Genomic DNA, 21,843 nt, shown 5'->3' on the forward strand with positions numbered 1-21,843 from the left:
ACATTTGTTGGAAGCAAATCAGTCGATGTTAGCGAGATGGAAGGGTCAGAGATTAAATAGAAGGCTTAGAAAGCGTATAGCAGTGGTTAATCAGGAAATTGAAGACCATTGTCGGGTACTGTGCAAGCAGCAATGGGATGAAGTGTGCAATTCTATTGATGGTCGCATTAAGAGGGGAGGCGCATGGAGTTTGCTCAGACATTTACTACATGAGACAAACACTAAGTCTAATCAGAGGACTGTGATAGGTAAGCTGGTCCATCAGGCGTGTCGGGACTCCACGGAGCAGGAGTTGCTAAAGGATTTGGCTCAGAGATACCTTCCTTTGGAGACCTGGCACGATACACCTGATGTGGTTTTGGAATATAGTGGAGACGAAAATGCAGCTATGGACGCGGAATTTACTGAAAGTGATATCAGGATGGCGCTGCAGAATCTTAATGGTCGATCGGCATCAGGGCCGCATGGCATTACGAATAAAATGCTACGGAATTTAGACGATGGGTCAATTGAGTTCCTTCCGCGGCAGATCAATTGCCTATGGAAGGAAGGCTCTTTCCCGGAAGAGTGGAAACTGGCAACTACTGTTCTGATACCCAAACCGGGCAAGGCCATAGGGCTTGAAAATCTCAGACCCATTTCCCTGACGTCGTGTTTGGGAAAAGTCGCTGAGCATGCCATTTTAAATAGGCTAACGCGTTATGTTGAGGGCAATGGGGTCTTTCCGCATTCGATGATAGGATTTCGGCCCGGCCTCTCGACTCAGGATGTTATGATCAGGATTAAGCATCAGATCCTTGACCGGCGAACAAGGGATACTAAGGCACTAATTGGACTTGATGTGGAAAAAGCTTTCGATAAAATCCGACATTCTTTCATTCTACGGGTGCTATCGGACTTGAATATGGGGCAGCGGCTTTTCAATTTTGTCAAGGCTTTCCTTAAGGATAGAAAGACATGTCTCAGGTTTGGGGAGATAAAATCGGAAGTCGTTAAATTGGGTTGCTGTGGTACTCCGCAGGGATCCGTACTCTCGCCTATGTTATTCAATCTGGCGATGTCGAAGTTGGCTAATAGACTGGACACTGTACAGGATATTGGCTATTCTATCTACGCGGATGACATTACTATATGGAGTGTCGGTGGTAGTGATGGAGAGCTTGAGGCTAGGCTGCAGCAGGTGGTAACGCTTACGGAGGAGTACCTGGGTCTCATGGGGCTCAAGTGCTCCACTAAAAAGTCAGAGTTGTTGATCTTCAAATCTAAGAAGCTAGGTCGTAGGCCGAGGGGTTGGGTACCGGAAGTTGAGCCTTGCATTAGAATTCATACTAGGGAAGGGTCGGTGATACCCAAAGTTGAAGCAATCAGGGTCCTGGGTTTTGTACTTGAAGCGAACGGATCGAACATTAGAACCATTCAGCGTATTACCAAGAAAACGGAGGAGGCCATAAGACTTATAAGAAGGATCTCTAATAGGCATAGGGGTTTAGGAGAAGAAGGTGCGATGCGCTTAGTTCACGCATTTATTATGTGTCATTTCTCGTATGTAGCAGCTATGCTAAATTGGAATAGGGGGGAGAAAAATAAATTGGAAGCATTAATCAGAAAAGCCATCAAGGCTGCGCTTGGTCTGCCTATGACTACGTCAAACGATATGTTGTTGCGACTGGGTTTGCATAATACTTTAGATGAAATTGCTGAGGCTCAACGTACCGCACAAAGGGAGCGGTTGCTAGGTACACCAGCGGGTAGGTATATATTACAGTCAATTGAAGAATCGGTGGCTGTGTCGCACGATAGGGCGCCCCTACACGAGTTGAACGTGAACCTTAGGGCAAATATCATGGTTCGTCCATTTCCGCGGAATGTGCACCCCGTGCACAATGTAGGGAGGCGGGTCGCGAGAGCTAGGGCTTTGTTGCGAGAGGCAAAGGATCAGGAGGAGGAGTCTGCGTTTGTTGACGCCGCATGGATTAATGGTAAAAATGCTTATTCGGTGGTGGTAGTAGATGGCAAAGGGAGCGTTAGAAATGCTGCTTCCATTTATACCAAAGACCCGGGGGTTGCTGAACAGGTGGCTATTGCTCTAGCACTAATTGATTCTAGAAGAGTTTTGGTGTTTAGCGACTCGCGATCTGCGATTACAGCCTTCTCGAGAGGACTTGTTGCGGAACCGGCTAACAGACTGCTGCAGGGTAGGGATATCACTTCGCATACCGTTACTTCGTTCCCGGCGCACATGGGGACAGTGGAGGGAGCCCTGCGTAACCTCAACGAGGTGGCGCACAGGGAGGCACGAGGATTAGTGTGCCGTGTACTCCCTGAAGGGGCTGGATCTACCGCTCCTGAGTACAGGGACCAACTGTTAACCTACAACGAAATCACCAAGCACTATTACTTAGGGCGCAGGGCATTCCCGTTGCCACATCCAAAATTAAGTAGGCCGCAGGCGGTTACATTAAGGCTTCTGCAGACACGGACGTACCCTAACCCGGTCATCATGAATAAAATTAATCCGGACTGCGGGGTTTCAGTCTATTGTAGTAAGTGTGAGGGTTTGCTCGATTTACAACACATGCTGTGGCGCTGCTTGGCGTTGGCCGGTGATGGTTCTCGAGGTGAACAGTGGTGGCAGCGAATGCTGCACAGTGAAGTGCTGGCGGACCAACTCAGGGCTGTCCAGAGGGCCCGTGTGATGGCAGAGGGGCTCGGCCTCTCTGTACCGACGTGGGAGCGGCCCGCATCAGTCCCAGACTGATCCCTCAGGACCTAAATAAAGTTCTTCATACCATACCATACAACACAGGCTTCGCGCTGTGTCAATCTTGGCCGAGAGAGGAGTAGAGGATATACTGGAGGCCTGATCAGGAGGCTGTCTGTAGCATGCATGACTTGCACAAATGTTCTCTCCGCAGGCAAGTCTCTTTTTTTTAACCCGGCTAAATTTTACATGTAACATAACCGACTCGGAATGTAAGTGTTCGTGTATTGATTCGCTATTTATAAAGTGCAGATAAGGCCCGTAACTCTGATTATCTTAATAATCCCGCTTGCTCAGACATAATCGCATCACTCTTGCAAACCACAGCATCTAACCTCCCGAACAGAATCATCGGGAGGCCTGCGCAGGCAGAGGGCAGCGTTGCATGCTGAGTAAGCAGTGCTATAAAGCAACTAGCGCAGTTCGGTCCCTTCCGCAGCGTCAGAGTGTGAGAGCGAAGGCCCAAATCGTCAAGTTGGGCGTTTGCTTGTCCGATACAGTCCGTATATACCAGATAATATATATATATATATATATACAGAGACATATGTAGGGTTAATGTATACAGACGTCTGGAGCTAATTGGTTCCCTTTATTAACGTTTACTAATCCTAGTGAACGTTAATGTTGCAGAAGAAAACCCAGCCTTCATTAAAAACAATACCTTAATATGGGCTGAACGAATGATGAAGAAAGGAAGCTACTACGGGCCAAGAAAAAAAATCAGAAGTTTGCACACAGCTGCACGTCCTGAACTTAGCCAACGTGCATTTTTTCTGAGGCCAATTCAAAGCCAAATAAACAGCGGTCTGAGCCATCCTTATTCGTCTTCCACGATGACGTTGCGTGATAAGACGAGGGCAAAAGTTAGATATAACTTGTATAGACAATATATATAGGAACATAAATGCAGTTAGAGCAAAAAAGTTCTTCAAAAGCCCGCACATTTGAGAAAGGCCATTCGTTGCGTGTTCGATTCCAGGACTAGGACGATCTTTCTTCAACCGGGAAGCCTTCTTTTTGAGAAATCCGCCCAGGGTTCCAATTGTTAGCTTCGGGCTACGGTTGGGTAGACTGGCTAGACTGGCAGTTTGTATTTCGGAACATCATCTGAACATAATCGTCGAAAAAGAAAGAAAGAAAGAAGACGGGGATGACACTAGTAACTGTGAAAATGAACTACGATCTTTTCATTTGAATACCAAAGTAACCGAGACGATAGTCAACTTACTATGTTGAGCCAGAGATTTCGAAGTAATATGTTCTACTGATCGGAGTTATACTTGTGGCACAAAAGAAAAACAAAGACGTACAAAACTTGCACGGATAATTTCTCGTTGGTATTCAAATGCACTGTGACCTTCTTTCTTTACAACGGACAGCATACTAGCATGGGCAAGACGTCCGCGCAATATATAACGTCACATGGAACCAGCTGCTCAGAAAATCCGGAGGTGACGACGCCAACTACCCTGCACTTTGGGGAGGCCTTGTCGCGCAGATTGCTCCGATAAAAATTACACGATTCCTACAACAGAAAGTAGATGCTCGTGTAAGGGTTAAACTATTATTGTTCTCGACTTTTACTGAATTTTCAAATGCTCGCGGAGGAAATAATTTGCCAGAAATCATGTTTAATCGTGGCAACTTCTCGATTCAGGGAAATATTCGCTCAGTGTGGAGCAAAATGAAATAAGGAGATTCTCTCAAATTTGCATGAAATATTCAACAGAATTATAGAGAACTGATGGAATAATGACGAAGAAATTATTAGAAAAAACTGTATACACTCAGTAACAATAGTCTGGTGCCAATCAGCAAAAAATAAAACAGAGTTCTTCTAGAGAAGAGCCATCTAATGTGTGACAGAGCACAGCATATGTCGAACATGCAGGTAAGAGCAGCGATTGCTATTTGTATGTGACCACACCTAGGCTGCGACTGTACATGTTTCTGGACTGTACCTATTATTGCAGTGGTTTCAACTATGGCCACGGGAACAGACAGCTACAATTTCTAAGTTTCACTGAACGACTAAGACAGAAAACAATGCTACCCCATCGAGAAACACCCATGAACCCCAGAACCCCCAGGTCCTGTGTTTCTAAATGAACACGTCAGCAGAAGAAAATAAATGTCAAGAAATAAATCTAGCCGGGTTATTAAGCATCGAAGTATACACCAGAAAGTATGTGTACAATTACGGATTTTTGTACTATATTTTTTTTTTCTGTGACATTACGAATGAGAGATCGTAAGCATAAACCAAGATTCACCAAAATCAAGAAAAATAATGGTTGACCTCTCGAGGCCACTACGGGTCCCTTGTTCATAATAACGACAAAGATGCACAGTCATCACTTATATTGCAAGGACTGTGCGATATAAGCCAGTGCAGTCAATCTTTATTGTTATTGTGAACAAGGGGCACATAGGGGCCTCGAAACGTCGACCTTTGTTGCTTTTCTTTCTACTGATTTTGGTAAGGGTTTGTTCATCATTGCTTCAGGACAAGTCCTCCTCGCCAGACGGTATTCCACCGAACCCTCGACAACACAGTACGAAACGTTAATGTTATAAAATATAGTTTTGTTGTTGAAGCCCTGTCGTTACGCCAACTTTCTGCACAAGGTGCAACGCGGCAAACAATCTTTGAAGCACTCTGCGTGCTCTGTGTTTCCGTACCAGCACACGTGGCGGCGCCAGCGGTGAAATCGCACTGCTTTCCTTCTTCCTTGCACGCTTTTCTCTCTTCTTTGCTGCACTTTTCGCGTTCTGGATCTGAAAAAAGAATGAAGTTCAGTGCAAGCGTATGTATTTCCTTGAGGATATGATTTCTCACCACATGATCTTCGCTTCACTTACCCACCTCCCCTCCAAAGATGAACCCGCGCAACAATTCCTCCTGCGCCCAACTAAATTTACATCATTGCAGTATGGCCTGTCATCGCCTCCGAAACATACGCGCGGGTGCCACAACTCTCGGAGGCCTGTTCGGGACCACTTGCACAAATTACCAAGCGTGACTGTTGCGTGCTAGCGTTGTGACGAAACGCATGTCGATCGGAAAGGCGCAGTGTCGCAGGGTCGTGAGTTCGAGACATTGTCTCAGGGCAGATTTTTTTTCTCTTTGTATGCGTGACGTATAGGCGTTCTATAGACATCCAAACTGTGAAAATGTCAGTGCTTATAATGCACATTATTCAGTGAATGCTTCCTTCTGACAACAAAGGGGATGTGTAGCTCTTCTATACTCGTATTGTTACCGGATTTCTCTCAGATTAGTTTTCATTTGGTCCCCGTGTAGCACGGAGGCACACTCCTACGCCTCAGTGACTTAAAGTCATTGTATGTCATATAGTCATGCTATCTTAAGTTATATGAGTATAGGTGAATAGACGCATACGGCAGTCGTTATAACAACTTGTGTTAGAATAAAGATATGTAAGTAATATTCAGTTCATATTAACCTCTTTCGGACATGCTGTATGATGAAACTGTGACGTCAGTTGAATATTTGTAGCATTACCGAATAAATTTTGATAATGGGCGTGCTCGAAAAGAGAGAAATGAGCTTTCGAGCGACCCTGCAGGGGTCACTGTCATTCCTTACGAGTGCACACGGGGGCTCCAGAGCCAAAATCACACATCGCATCCCTCTCACTGCACATTTCTTCAGCTTCTTCACTGCACTTGCCCGGCGTTTTGTCTGTCAAAAAACAAAACAAAATAATGCAATAAAAAACAAGCCTGAGCATATTTGTACATAAAAGGAGGTAGTCACCGAATGGTGCCGCACTTTGCTTTCGTGAAAATATAATGAAACATTTCACGTTTTTAAAACAACGTATATATATATATATATATATATATATATATATATATATATATATATATATATATATATATAAGTAAGCTAATGCGTGTTAGAATCAAATTGTTCGAAGATCGACATCGACGTCTCGGTGGCTAGTTGATAGCGGTGAAAGTAGACATGGTTATATATCAGGCAGACTGATGAAACATGTTTCCTAAGTATACTAGGTGCACAATAAAGCTGGTTTTGACACCTTACCAGTAACAGTGTTGAGAGCTCGGACGCGCACTCTGTTTTTGTATTTATGGACGGACTTACTCTAATGAAAAAAGAAACAGCCTGTGATGGTACTATTCATTTCTGACGAAGCAACACGGTAATGCTTAGTTTCCAGTACATATAATTAATCTCTTTATGGAAGAACTTAAAGAAATGTCGCAGTTTAGCCCGAAAGGTAAGCCATCGGTTTCGATAGCATAGTAGTAGACAGCTATACGAAGTAAGGATCGTAGTTTTATCAGCCGTATAAACTTGCAAACATTCGCTTACTATATAAATTAATAAACATGGCGCCGCGCGCGCATAGGAAAACAAGAAAACAGCACACTGGATGACCGCGGTCACTCGCTGTCCAATCGAAACGCCGGCGTGAGAAAAAAAAAAGCGGCAGCAACATCGAGCGAAGTGGCCTTCGTGCTGTGTATCGCTTCAACGCAAACTGAGCGGCGAGAATGCAGCACTCACATATGTATGAGCCGCCCTCGCGTCTAGACTCAGCCCCTATGCAGATCGCATTCAAGACAGTGCGTGCGCGGTCGCGCAATGAGCAGTTGCTGCCGGAGTACAACGCCGCCCCCTTCTCTCCCTCCCCTTTCGCGGCGCCACGGCGCGACGCAAGACGGCGCGTTTCCTCCCCGCTTTCCTCCGTTTAACGTGCGAGATTGAGCAGCGATCGTCAGCGCCCCTCGCGCGTGGTCGGAGTACAACCCTCTGACACTCCAGGCGAATTTTATATAATTACTATCCGAATAAAACACGACAAAACTTACGGAGCTGCCTTGGCAAATGTACATATACCCCCCGAGAGGTACACTCGTCTTTCAAAGGCACCGCTCACTTCTTTCAGAGTTGCTTTTACTTGCTGCGATGTTCTTAACGTTGACGATAAAATTGTAGTGCAAACATTCAGCTGCACTCACGGAAAAAAATAAATAAATAGGAGGGACGACTCTGGAGTGTGAAAACGAGCTACAAAACGAGACGAAGAAAGGAAAGAAAATCAGTAGTGATATTAAATGGCGACTGCGAGAGAAAGGCGTTAGCATTACGTCACACATCTTTAATGTCCCTGATTCATGATGTGAACCACTTTTACCACATTGTGAAATGTTGATAAAGAGCTCACTCTCCCTCGACATAGACCCTGCCCCTTCGAGGAGCACAGTGCAACTAACGATGGTACGCAGCACACAAACACACAGGTATATATATATATATATATATATATATATATATATATATATATATATATATATATATATATATATATATCGGCCAACGCATCACTCATTTGTCGACTGACTCAGGCGGTCCCGTGAGTCTGAGTGAGTCCGGCTGAGAAGACCTATGGCGAGCCTGAAGCCTGAGTGAGCACAGCTAGGTATGATTTCGGCTAGTCTAAATTCTAGTCATCCCTAAGCAAAAGAATTTAAATGCACAGTTCCACCGGAAAGGCGAAGCACTAATTGCGATAGCAGATTAGTAGATAGCTGTACGATGCAATGATAGTTTTACCGGCCATATAAGCTTGTAAACATTGGCTTACTAATTAAATTAACAATGATGGAATGTCTAAGCCGGACTCAACGAGGACGTAGAAAGAAACAGACGCGCGGAGACACCGCTGTCATTACGTGTCTGCTTCTTTCTACGTCCTTGTTCGGTCGAGGTAACACATTCTATCATGGACTCTAACTAACTAGCCCATCAACTTGTTTTAACTAAATTAACTAGCACGGTGTCACGCGGGCAAAGGTAAACATGAACAGTCATCGCTCGATGACAGTGGAAACTGTCTGTGAAAACGCTGGAGCTAGGAATCGCGGCAGCAACCGCGAGCATCCATGCATCTGCCGCTTCAACGCCTACAAAACGTCGAAATCACAGCGTATACCAATCTACCGGCACTACGCGCACTATGCAAACATCGCAGATCGCTTGGAAGATGAGGCCCGCGCGGGCGCGCACTTTAGCCAAGTCGCAGACCGCGTTCTCAAGGCACTCGAGTGCCAACAATGCCTGCCTACAGCGCCCGCCAAAGGTGTCTACTACGGCGTCCGCGATTCGCTTGCCCAACGCTCTAGTAGGCTCCACGGTTGTCTCCCCTCTGCACGGAGCGGCGAGTAACGAGGACATCGAGGCGCCTTAGCAGCCGCCGGAGACGAGCGCCCCTCCTCCCTCGGCTGACCATCAACGTGTTTTAACTAAGTTAGCTAGCACGGTGTCACGCGGGCTAAGGTAAACATGAAAAGACATCGCTCGATGACAGTGGAAATTGTCTGTGAAAACGCTGGAGCTAGGAATCGCGGCAGCACACCGCGAGCCAATTGACATCCATGCATCTGCCGCTTCAACGCCTACAAAACGTCGAAATCACAGCGTATACGAATCTGTGGGCTTGTGCGCCATAGGAGAGAGCACGCATACGGGTCGCGTTCCTCGCTCGCGCACGCGAGATTGAACCACGTTCGCCGGCTCACCTTCACACGCTTTCACTCATACGGAACCTCATGGCGACGGCTACGGCGATGGCAGAAATGCGCCTGAAGTGCCCACATAGTTGCTATCGCAGTAAAAAAAGAAGTTGCGCCGCCACTTCACCCTGTGAAAATGGATGTACACCAAAGCTGTTCCGTTGTTAGACATGTGCAACCGACGTTAGACAAGCACCACCTCCCCAACTGAAGTTAGACCACGTTAGACAACCACAAACTTCTCCTTGAAATGGCACCTGCCATCTGCCATTGGGTTGCGCTGATTGACGTCAATCAACACGCCGCCAACTGCAGATGCGCTCTGTCTGTAGTGGCGTCAGCCCATAGATCTCGTTTTCCAGCTGCCGTTTGAGGTCTGTAGGAGTGGCTGCGGCCGCTAAATTGCGGTACTGTTCTTGCACAGCGTTTGCCATGGTGTCGATTACGGTCACAGCACACGCTGTGCGACAAAAATGCAACGGGCACAGTTCCCCGGCATCAAGCACAGATACATTGTGTGCACACGTACGTGCACGCGCGCACGCACGCGTGTGGAAATGTGGCATACATGCTCACTCCTCCATGCCCTCCGCCAAGTGCAAGGGCCTCATTGAATTAACTTATTTTTTTTTTCAAAGTAAATTGCGTCACAAATATTCGTAAAGTACAACTTACACAAAAGCTGCAGACATGGTAGCTTCGGATTGTAATTCGGATATACGAGAAAACATAACTCTGTTGCGCTGAAACTAAAAAAAAAATACTATTTTCCAGCTTCCGTTTGAGGTCTGTCTCAGTGGCCGTGGCCGCTAGCTGGCGGTATTGCTTTTGGATGCGCACGAACGGACGAAAAAACGTCACCAACTAGAAGCTAACAGCTTCGCTGTAAAAAAAAAAAACCGCCATCCAGCGGCAACACGCGCGGACTTCGCCTGTGGAAATATTAATTCAACAAGATTGAATAAGTATGTCGCGGGTTCAGTTCGCCCTGAACCGGACAAGCTTTGTGATCCTTTTGTCATTGAAGTATTACACGTATTTAGTGGCACATACCGAATAACCCAAGAGAGCGTAAAAGAGGTTCAATAAAGATCGGCACATACCCAATGACTCAACTTGGCTCGATGGTTGGTTTATAACCCGGTTCCCTCATCGCGGCAGCCCACTAACCTACTCATTAGACCATGGGCTATCCAGTGTCCAAGGTTGTCGGGTAAACGGTTAGAGACAAGGTCAGAAGGTGGACAGGCAGTAGATGCCGGAAATAGTGTGATTTTTTCATCAGAATGAGAATAGCATTTTAAAAAAAGAAGTGGACTGCAGGCATCCAAGCTGCAGTTGGTCGTCTTTTCTCGCTTGGAACAGCCGGCAGCGTGGGTGAGTAGTGGCCGTGACCGCGGAGCCCCTCGCTTAGACGTTGACAAGGATGCGTCGGCGGTCGACCTGGGCCATACGCTACCGCACTTCACCCAATGACCGGCTCGAATCAGGGTGACCATGATGTCACCCCTCGACAACACTAGCTCGAACCTGCAGCCTTCCGGCCACAGAACGTGGCGGTCCTTGACCACTTTGTCTCTAATTGGGTGATTACATAATGGCTTTCGGCGACTTATATGCTAGCTCAATGTGCATTGGATGATAGAAAGTTGGCAACGGAGTCAATCCGTAGCAAAGGTGTCAGCGATTACCCCTTACTGGGGTTTAGTAATACAAGAACTCCATGAGCATATGTTGGTAACACCTGCAGGGTGTGTAAAGACAACTTCAGTTTTCTGCGCAAGGGGCGCAGAATAGCGGACGTAGGCGTTCAGCTAAAGCTTTGCAGCGTTTTATAGCAAACTAGTTTAAATGTTCCAGACTGTTTGTACTAAGCGCCTACTACCGACGAACGGCAATGCATTTCCTCGCACACTGAAAATTGATATCTCGAAACTGGGGCAGTTCGGAGAATCAGTTCCAGGTAGATACGCTTTGCGAAGTTACCAGCTATAATTCGTAGCTTTAAATATGTACCTTAGTGTAATTAATTAACAAGTTAATTGGCGCAATTACGTTAGTTACTTCATAAAGCAGTTTGATTTCTTGTAGAACTAATGGCAGCCTCAGCGAGTACTTTAGATCAAAGGCTAGAATTGTGTTATTGCCTCAGGGAATCTTTCATTACTTTGGACATTCTAAAAAAAAACTATCTGGCATAATGAGCTTGTATTGAACGCGAGCATACTTACGCAACTACCGTCACTTACCGAGACACAGTGGGGAACTGGTGGCAAAATCACATGTCTTTCCAAGTGTCTCGCAGTTGGCCAACTCCTCCTTGGTGCATGCGTGCCGATTGTCATCTGTTGGCAGAAAGATGATGTAAGCTTCTCAAACATGAGAAGTGACAGTATATATATATATATATATATATATATATATATATATTATGAGACTAGGTTTAGGCAGCCAGCCTCATTTTTGTTCTCCCGAGTGAGAGCCCCACCACCAGGCCCCAAAACGGTGATGATGAGTATGTGCAGATGAGAATATGAACCGTATAAATAATGCTCACACTAATTACCCCCCACGCGGAAGTGGTCAGCCAGGCCGCGACTTAGCCAGGAGGAAAACGCCGAACGAATCATATGAGACGCGAAACGTGAACGATCTCCGAACCACGACAACGATGGTCCGAAGAAAAGTCTACGGGAGTAACGTGATAGTTCACGGAGGATGTTTATTCAATAATAATGTAGGGTCCAAGGAAGCGGGATTCAAACTCTCACACAAACCAGGTGTACGAATGGGCGTCCAAAGAGCACTTCCTCTCCAGGACGAAAGGAGACGCCGCGTCGAGAGATGTCGTAACGTTGCTTGCGATCTAGCTGACTGACTTCGGTGTTGAAGCGAGCACCTTGACGGCGTTCCTCAAGTCTCGAGACGAACTGTTCGGGTATACTGGCCGATGTGTTAGTTGGGGCATTGAAGAAAGCGGCGTCGATGGTGAATGTGGGTGAATGGCCGTAAACTAGGTAGGCAGGTGAGTACCCCGTAGTTCGTTCGACAGCGGTGTTCTGAGCAAAGATCACAAAAGGCAAAAGTTTGTCCCAGTTGTTGTGGTTTGGGCCGATATACATTGATATCATATCTGTTAGCGTGAGATGAAATCGCTCTGTTAAGCGATTTATTTGAGGGTGATATGCGGATGTCGTCTTATGAACTGTGCCGCAAGCTCCAAGTACTTTTTCGATCATTTCTGCCATGAAACTCTTGCCGCGGTCACCTGAAAGCCTGAAAGTACACGAGGTGCGCCATGACGCAGCACAATGGTATCCAGAAAAAAGGTGGCAACGCCTGAGACCGAACTAGAACGTAGAGGGGCGGTCTCTGCTTAACGTGCGAAATGTTCAACAGCTGTCACGATCCATCGATAACCTGCCGGCGTAATGGGCATAGGGCCGACTAGGTTTATCCCAGTGATGGCAAAGGGTGTCTTGGGACATGGGATGGGCTGTAAAAGGCCGGCAGGAGGCGAAGTCGGTCGTTTCCGCCTTGACACTGGACGCAAGAAACAACGTACTTGGCAACAAAGGTAGCCATGCCTGGCTAATAGATAGGTGGTCGTGAAAGGCTTCAAGGACGTGTGTCCGCAGCGAACGTAGAACAACAGGTACCCAGTGGTGCCCGTTGGAGTTGTAAATGTAGCGGTGCAGCATATCGTTGTCACGCTTAAACAGTCGCAGTTGTCGACGTAATCTGGCATTTGGTGCAGAAGTAGTTCCGCACAGGCGTTGGATAATGCTGTTGCAGTAGGCATCAGAACGTTGGCACGAGGCGAGCTGAGGGACGCGATTGCAAGGTAACGTGCCGGTAACCGCTAGAGGCAATAAAGAGAGTGGAGACTTAGTCTCATCATCAAGTGGCGAGCAACGGAGAAATGGAAGATAATAGTGGCAGGGGGCAGCAGAGAGAGCGTAGGCATTTTGATGTTTTCCCCCAGACTTGTAGAAACGTCAAAATCGTACTCTTGTAAGCGTACCACCCAGCGACCAAGCCGTCCAGAGAAATTTTTTCCTTGACGACAACGTCAAGGCGTGGTCAAGGCGTCAAGGCGTGGTGGTCGGTTATGACCGTGAAGTGGCGTCTATAAAGATATGGTCGAAACTTTTGCATGGCCCAAACTACTGCGAGGCATTCCTGCTCTGTGATTGAGTAGTTCTTTTCAGCAGCCGCTAATGTGCGACTGGCATAGGCAACAACTCTCTCTCGTGTGGTGGTACGACGGTGTAGATGGACAGCACCAATCCCATGGCCACTATCGTCGGTGTGAAAGAAGTTGGTGCGTTCTCATCGAAGTTACAGAGGACAAGGTCGGTGGTTAAAGCTTGCTTGAGGGCTTGGAAAGAAGGGTCGCTGTCGTCTGTCCAAGGAAAAGCAGTGCCTGACGTGAGCAACTAGTGCAGCGGCGACGCCATCGCAGCAAAATAACTGATGAATCAGCTGAAATGGGATGCCAGGCCCAAGAAACTTCTTAATTGTATTTTTATTTTCGGGGCAAGGGAAGCGTAGCACGGCAGCAACCATGTCGGGATCTAGTCGAACGCCATCTTTACTGATAATGTGGCCCAACACTTTGGTAAGGTGGCGCAGCAATTTCTGGCAAAATAGCATTTCTTTGTGTGGAGTCCAGCGTTGTAAATGCATGTGAAACCTTCGTCGAAATTATGCTCAAGGTGCTGATGAAAAGTTGTAGAAAAAATAACGATGTCATCTAAATAACACAGACAAGCCTTCCACTTAAGGCCGCGTAAAACTGTGTCGATCATGCGTTCAAATGTTGCAGGAGCATTGGATAAACAGAAGGGCATGACGTTGAACTCGTAAAGTCCGTCTGGTGTTGCAAAGGCTGTCTTCTCCTTGTCAGCTTCGTGCATGGGGATTTGCCAGTATCCGGATAGGGGGTCTGGACTTGAGAAATATTCTGCACTCTGGAGGGAGTAAATGGCATCGTCGATTCTTGGCATCGGATATACGTCTTTGCTCGTGATATTATTAAGGGCTCGATAAACGATGCAAAATTGTACAGAGTCGTCTTTCTTGCGAACCAACACAACAGGAGACGACCGAGAACTGGACGATGGCCGAATGATGTCTCTTTTGAGCATGTCATCAACGTTATCCGTAATGATTTTCTGTTCTGCGGAAGACACGTGATATGGGCGGCGGCGTACAATCGAACTGCCTTCACTTTCGATGCGATATACTGCGACGGAAGTGCTCCCCAAAAGGTTGGAGTGAACGTCAAATAAAGCGGCTGTGTTTTTGCAGTAGTGCCAAAAGGTCTTCTTTCTGCAAAACAGTCAGATCAAGATTTATCGCGGCCGTTAAAGCAACAGCAGCAGTATGATAATCAATTGTGGTAGGCAAAGCAGGTGATTTGGTGTGAAGCGGTACCAGCGAAAGATGTTCGGTGTCATTAAAGCAAGTCCCAGTGGTGCCCTGGAAGAGCAAAACTGGCGAAGAAGTAGGGTTATGAGCAGCGATGAACGCTCTACCGTCCTGAAACCGCACCAGGCTAGGAGTAAGGCTAAGCCCATCAGAAATGCAGTGACCGCTCGGCGCAAGGAACACATCACCATTAACAATACTGTCGGAAATCAGTGTGCCAATATGATCATCGCCCGCGGGAATGAAACAGTCGGTAGACGTGACAAAACGTAGGCTATGAGCATCGACAGCGGACGAATATTCAGTGTCCGTCATATTGTCACAGTCGGTAATGTGAAAAGAAGACTACGATAATGGTGGCCTTGGAGACGACGAAGAGTTAAATTTTATCGCTGCTCTACGCTTGTTGGCTCAGCCATTAAAAGTCATCTGTAAATAGACGCACACTTCTTCCTTCCCGTAACATTATTGGTGGACGTGCGGGGTAATCACTTGCGCAAGACGGTGCTCCGCAGCGGACGTAACATGGCCGTGATGTCATCCGAAGGAGAGAGTTCAACCACGGCCCCATCGTCGCCACCGACGGTCATCCTGGCCCAGCCTCGCGACCCTGGCATGTTTTCCGGGATCAGCAACGTTGACGTCGATGACTGGTTGCAGAATTACGAACGGGTCAGCGCACACAACAGGTGGGATACCACGCTTATGCTGGCCAATATAATATTCTACCTCAAGAAAACAACACGGGTCTTGTTCGAAACACACGAAGAAGAGATTACGAGTTGGGACCAGTGCAAACAGAAGCTTAGAGATTTGTTCGGCACGCCCGTCGGCCGCCAACGTGCTGCGAAGAAGGACCTTGGGACCCGTGTACAGACGTCCACTGAATCTTACGTGGCGTATATCCAGGACGTCTTCGCTCTTTGCCGCAAAGTGGATAACAATATGGCAGAGGCAGACAAGGTCAGCCACGTTTTAAAAGGCATCGCAGATGACGCGTTCAACCTGCTTGTTTCTAAGAACATAACAACGGTCAATGAGATCATTAAAGAATGTCGCCGCTTTGAATACGCGAAGAGTCGCCGCATACTTCAACAGTTTACGCGTCTGCCTAATACAGCAGCTTCATCGACGTGCGAAGACATTTGTCCACTGCGTGAGCCCACCTCCTGCGAGAACGTCGTACGTATCGTTCGGCGAGAAATCGAAGCAGCGTCTCCTGCCACGCCAGTGACGCAGTGCTTTTATGATTCTGGGCCGCTTGTGTCTCTCATTCAGTCGGTAATTCGCCAAGAACTTGCCAATGTGGGTCTTCCGTCCATCTGCTCCGCCAGCCGTCCTGACTTTGCTTCGTCTGCTTCCCCTGCCCCTGTTAACCGAAGCCAATACGGTCCATATCCGAGCTATCGCAACCCGGCCGAACGGCGCACACATGACGATATACCCATCTGCTTTTACTGTGGACGTGTGGGCCACATCTCTCGCCAATGTCGAAGTTCCTGGCCAGCCCACTCTCGACCAAGCTTTCCCGCCTACCGCCGCTTCCCACTGAATCCTCGCCCGCCGTCACTCTCCACCGAGGTTGAAGATGCACCTGACAACGCTCGAGCCACCGCGACCAGCCGCTCGCTATCACCACATAGTCGCCGCTCCCGTTCGCCCCAGCGGCGTCGCTCTCCATCCCCAGCTTACCGTCGCCGCTCTCCGACGGGAAACTGACTGGAGCAGCTCCTGGAGGTGACGCTGCTCTTGAACCCCGGCATGAAATTCCTCTGATGACCCTGCCTACTAATCGGAACCTTCTGGACGTGGACGTGGATGGTTTGCCCGTTACAGCACTCATCGACACTGGAGCCCAAGTTTCCATCATGAGCGCGGAGCCTCGAACGCGCTTGAAGAAGGTACTTACTCCTGCTCCGACTCGACTGCTCCAGGTCGCCGACGGTGGAACTCCGGCTGTGCTAGGAATGTGTACTGCTCGTGTCAGTGTCGCCAGTCGCAACACGTCCGTTTTGTTTAGTGTGCTAGAACGTTGCCATCACACTGTGATCCTCGCGTACTCGACTTTTTGGCTGCCCATTCTGCTCTGATTGACTGTTCCGCCGGTGTTGTACAACTTGACCTACCCCTACCTGTTCCCCTTGACCTTCCTGCTCAAGCTCCAACTCAGCTTTGTTCCGCGGATTTTATACGCCTGCCATCTCTTGCAGCAACCTGCATCCCTGTCTTAGCCTGCTCACCTGTACCTGACGGAGATTATGTCCTTACTCCCGCGACTTCAGTCCTGCTTTCTCACAATGTCTCCTTCCCGCACACCATCGTTTCTGTTGCAGACAATCAGACATGTCTTCCCATCCTAAATTTCGGACAGTGCCCACAAGTACTTCCTCGAGGCATGTCTCTTGCCACATTGTCACCGACGCAGGAGTGCCACATTTCCGCTCTGTCTCTTGCGCCGTCGTCGACCAAAGCTCATTCTGCGCCTTCTGCATCAGCCGCGACCGACGACTTTACAATGATGATTACACCGGACCTCTCAACCCAACAAGCCGCAGAGTTCCGTGACCTCCTCGAGTCCTACTCCGACATTTTCGAACTGAACGATCGCCCGTTGTGTCAAACTGCGGTCGTGAAGCATCGTATAGATACCGGCGATGCAGAACCTGTTCGCCGACGCCCAAACCAGGTGTGGCCCTCTGAGCGACAAGTTATCCAGAGCGACGTTGACAAGATGCTTGCCAAAGGGATTATTGAATACTCTTCTAGCCCTTTGGCGTCTCCTGTTGTTCTCGTCAAAAAGAAGGATAACAGCGGGTGATTCTGCGTTGACTATCGTCATCTAAACACGATCACCAGGAAAGATGTATATCCATTTCCCCGCTTTGACAATGCTCTGGATTGCCTCCACGGTGCCACTTATTTTTCATCCATAGACCTTCGCTCTGGATATCCATCTTGTAGTCCCTGGGCATCCCCTGTTGTCCTTGTCAAGAAGGACGGCAGTTAGTGCTTTTGTGTGGATTACACACACCTGAACGCAATCCCACGCAAGGATCTCTACCCCTTGCCGCGTATTGAAGACGCCTTGGACTGCTTGCACGGAGCCAGGTAATTTTCATCTATAGACCTCCGATCAGGCCATTGGCAAATCTCGGTAGATGGCATTAACCGTGAGAAAACTGCCTTCTTAACACTTGACAGCCTCGACCGATTCAAGGTTATGCCTTGTTCGGCATTTGTAATGTGACGGCAACATTCGAAATAATGATAGACTCCTTACTTCACGGCTACAAATGTTCCAAATGTTTGTGTTATCTAGACGATGTAAGTCTTTTCACCAATTTTCACAAGTTATCTAATGCGTCTATCGACTATTTTTGCTGTTTTCCGATGCGCCGACCGGCAATCGAACTCATTCAAGCGCCACTTTGGACGTCGTCAAATTACTGTTTTTGGTCATCTCGTCAGTGCGCTGACATTCGACCCGACCATAACAAAATTTGCGCTGTCCGCAAGCTTCTGTTCCGTCTTCTACCGCAGACGTCAGAAGCTATGCCCGTATTTCCGTCGTTTTGTCAATTTCGCCGAAACCACCCGCCCACTCCCTAACTTAAGGTGGACGTTGCTTTAACATGGCCCCTTGCTCAAACCAAAGCCTTCTCCGCCCTCGTACGCATGCTTACGGCTCCCCGATTGCTTGGATCGTAAAGAGCCAGTGGCTCTTTACGATCCAGTGGCTTTCCAGTGGCTATGGAATTGGGGCTGTACCTGTCCAATGGCAGCGTAACACTCAACGTATACGCTAGCCGCCTCCTTTCACCCACCGAGCGGAATTTTTCAATTACCGAACGGCAGTGCCTGCTATTTGTTTGAGCAGTTGCCAAATTCCGCCCCTACTCGTACGGCCGCAAATTTTTCGTGGTTACTAATCAACCCACCTTGTGCAGGCTCTCCTCAAGTACTGACTCCACTGGACGATTGGCTAGATGGGCGCTACGGCTCCAAAAATATTCATTTACTGTTTTATGGAAGTGAGGCCATTTGCACAAGAACGACGACGACCTCTCCCGTTATCTTGTCGACCACCCTGAATATGTTTCGCATGACACTAACTCTTCCGTCCTGGCAATTTCTGATCTGCACGACATCGCATTGAACGACGGCGTGATGACTGCTGACGTGCTCTCATCGATTCTCTTGCTTCTGTATATTCGGAGCCCACGCTGCACATGTTCGTGTTCCGCGACGACGTTTCTACCTTCGCAGCTTACGCCCAGAAGGACAAGAATATTTAATCGTTGTACCATGCCATTTCCGGACATTAGTTCTTGAGAAGTTGCATGACGCCTCTACTGTAGGCCACCTCGGCGTTTCGAGTACTTACGAGCGCGTACGGCGCCGCTTCTACTGGCCAGGCCCGTACTGCTCTGTGCATCGCTACGATGCAGCCTGTGCGCTCTGTCAGCACCGCAAAAAACCTGCTGTGCTGCCCTCTGGATGCCTTTGCCCCATCGATGTGCCCCCAGAACCATTCTTTCGCGTCGGTCTTGATCTTCTCAGCCCTTTTCCGACGACAAAATCTGACAATAGGTGGGTCGTTCTCACGATTGATTGCGCGACCCGGTACGCGATCACGCGAGCTTTGCGCACAAGCTGTGCAACGGAGGTGGCTGATTTCCTTTTAGATCACGTCATCCTCCATCTTGGCGCACCCCGGCAGCTACTCACTGATCGCAGCCGCACCACCTTGTCGCGAGTATTTGAAAACCTACTTCGCTCCTGTTCCGCCGAGCGCAAGCTTTCTACCGCCTACCACCCGCAGACAAATGGACTGACGGAGCGGCTCAATCCGATGACCACAATGATTTGGACAGCACGTTACCCTTCATGACATTCGCCTATAATTTGTCCCGTCACGAGACCGCTGGCTTTTCATACCTTCACCTTCTGTTCGGCCGCCACCCTTGTTTGCCCTTTGACACACCTTCCTTCCTCGATGAACACTCCCACTGAACGCGCTCAAGACGTCTTTGCCAGGGCTCACACGGCACACCAGATTACCAGCTCCCGGCTCATGGAGTCTTAGGCAGCACAAAAGATCCGGTACGTCAGCCGACATCGGGACTTTCGATTTCCTTCTGGACCCGTTGTCCTCCTATGGACACCATGTCACCATGTCGGCGTTTCTGAAAAGCTGCTGCCGCGCTACAAAGGGCCCTACAGGTTTTTGCGTCAGCTTGACGATGTCAACTACGATATCTCTTCGCTGGACTCGCGTGTCACCACGGACGTTGAGCATGTGTCCCGGCTGAAGCCTTACTGTGCCGCGACTTCACCTCCCTTATAGTTAGCGCAGAGATGCCACCTTTACGGGCGGGGGTCATGTTACGGCGCAACCGAGAGTGGCACCAGTCAGAAGAAGACGATTTGACGTGTAGAGGTGGAATCGGTCTCCACTGCCATCTTGTTTATGCATCGTTGTCTCTGCTACAAATATTGTAAATACATATTTATACGTGACTTCTACAAAGTAACAATATCAAGCCTAGATATTCCCTGAGCCAAACAGCCCGCTTTCGACAATTAAACAAACACGCAACAAACAAACAAAAAACATTATTGTGCACATTCTTCCCCACGAGAAACTTTAACTTTGAGATATCGTTCAATTTGAGGCCTTTACACCTGTATATCAGGAAGCCTGGCGCACATGCGCGTGTATTCCTGCCGAAGAAGCCTGCAGTAAGGTCCTGAAAAGTTGATGTTAACGTCTCTATTTATCGTACGGGTTATACCCGACGAGAAGGAGAACGCTCACCTTCAGACGCGAACGAAACGAGAATGCTGGAGAAATTCGACTGAAGTTAACAGCGTCTACATATAAATCACACACACACACACACACACACACACACACACACACACACACACACACACACACACACACACACACACACACACACACACACACACGCACGCACGCACGCACGCACACACGAAGAAAGCTGCACAGTGGCACAGGTTGCAGCTTCTTCAGTCGCTTACCAATGCAAACTGCGGCCCCTGCGGAGAAATCGCATCGTTTTCCCATTTCCTTACACATTTGTTTCTGCTCCGTATTGCACGAGCTTGTGTTTGGACCTGTTCGTAAAAAAAATTATATGGCGTAAACTTTTCGTAGATAATAAAATTCACTTTTGTAGCCATTATCGCAGGGCACAACTCATACAGAATATAACCGATGAATTAGGTTCAGGGCTTATGAAAACTTTGTCCTGGCCAGCGGACGAAACTCAGCATCATCCTATTTTTGAGCCAGTCGTTCCATCAAGTCAGCTAACGACGGACCTAACCGGCGGGAAAGGGCGGGCCAGTCGGTCAGCAAGTCGAAGCTCGGGGACATCGACAGGGAAATGGTATTCTGTTCAAAACAAGCTCTGAGTTTGCGCATGCGTCGTGGACTACGTGCAGTGACTCACAGTGCAGCCGACTGTTCCTCCTACTCGGCTTGCAGCGATGCGCAGCCCCCGCCACAGGCGTGCTTTGAGCAGTTGTCTTTCATTTCCCCTTACCCTCCCGCCAGTGCAGGGTAGCAAACCAGAATCTCCTCCGGTTAACCTCTCTCTCTCTCTGAACGAAAAAAGCAACAAGAGCCGAAGGAACACAGGCAAGAACGTTGCTGTACATCGACGTCCTTGTCTGTCTGTCTTCCTTCGTCCTTTGATTTTTTGTTAAGTTCAGCTGTTGAAAACTCAGCTACGAACCAACTAGCTCAGTTAAATACTGATCTGACGTTCCCTCCATATACGCCCATGTCCGAGATAGCCTGAGCTAGGCGAACGTTCAACTGCTCCCAGTGCAATCGGAGAAGCCACGTGACCAGAATTCTGTCGAATTTCGGTCGCACTCCGCAGGTTGAAGGTGAGGCCGCGCTGTGAGCTGAAGCGCAGTGCTCTGAAAGGGCTAACCGATTGCGTTCCGAGATATATATATATATATATATATATATATATATATATATATATATATATATATATATATATATATATATATATATATATATATATATATATAAACTT

General features: G+C 48.0%; 1 protein-coding gene across 1 annotated transcript; it reads right to left on the bottom strand.

The window, feature by feature from the left end:
- Nucleotides 1-4,278: 4,278 nt before the first annotated feature.
- On the bottom strand, nucleotides 4,279-20,899 carry LOC142590748 (uncharacterized). Its single transcript, XM_075703175.1, has 5 exons — nucleotides 20,810-20,899; nucleotides 11,581-11,676; nucleotides 6,375-6,470; nucleotides 5,447-5,542; nucleotides 4,279-4,289 (listed from the first exon to the last, which is right to left on the bottom strand). The coding sequence occupies exons 1-5, from the start codon at nucleotides 20,865-20,867 to the stop codon at nucleotides 4,279-4,281; spliced, it is 357 nt and encodes a 118-aa protein (XP_075559290.1). The 5' UTR covers nucleotides 20,868-20,899.
- Between the last annotated feature and the right edge of the window lie 944 nt (nucleotides 20,900-21,843).

This window comes from Dermacentor variabilis, chromosome 8, assembly GCF_050947875.1.
Source record: "Dermacentor variabilis isolate Ectoservices chromosome 8, ASM5094787v1, whole genome shotgun sequence".
Lineage (NCBI taxonomy): Eukaryota > Metazoa > Arthropoda > Arachnida > Ixodida > Ixodidae > Dermacentor > Dermacentor variabilis.

Coding starts and splice junctions, on each gene's coding strand:
- LOC142590748 (XM_075703175.1), bottom strand. CDS start 20,867: ATGTGTAAGGAAATGGGAAAACGATGCGATTTCTCCGCAGGGGCCGCA. Junction 11,677..20,809: donor AGGGGCCGCAGTTTGCATTG/GTAAGCGACTGA, acceptor TTCTGCCAACAG/ATGACAATCGGCACGCATGC. Junction 6,471..11,580: donor CAGTTCCCCACTGTGTCTCG/GTAAGTGACGGT, acceptor GTTTTTTGACAG/ACAAAACGCCGGGCAAGTGC.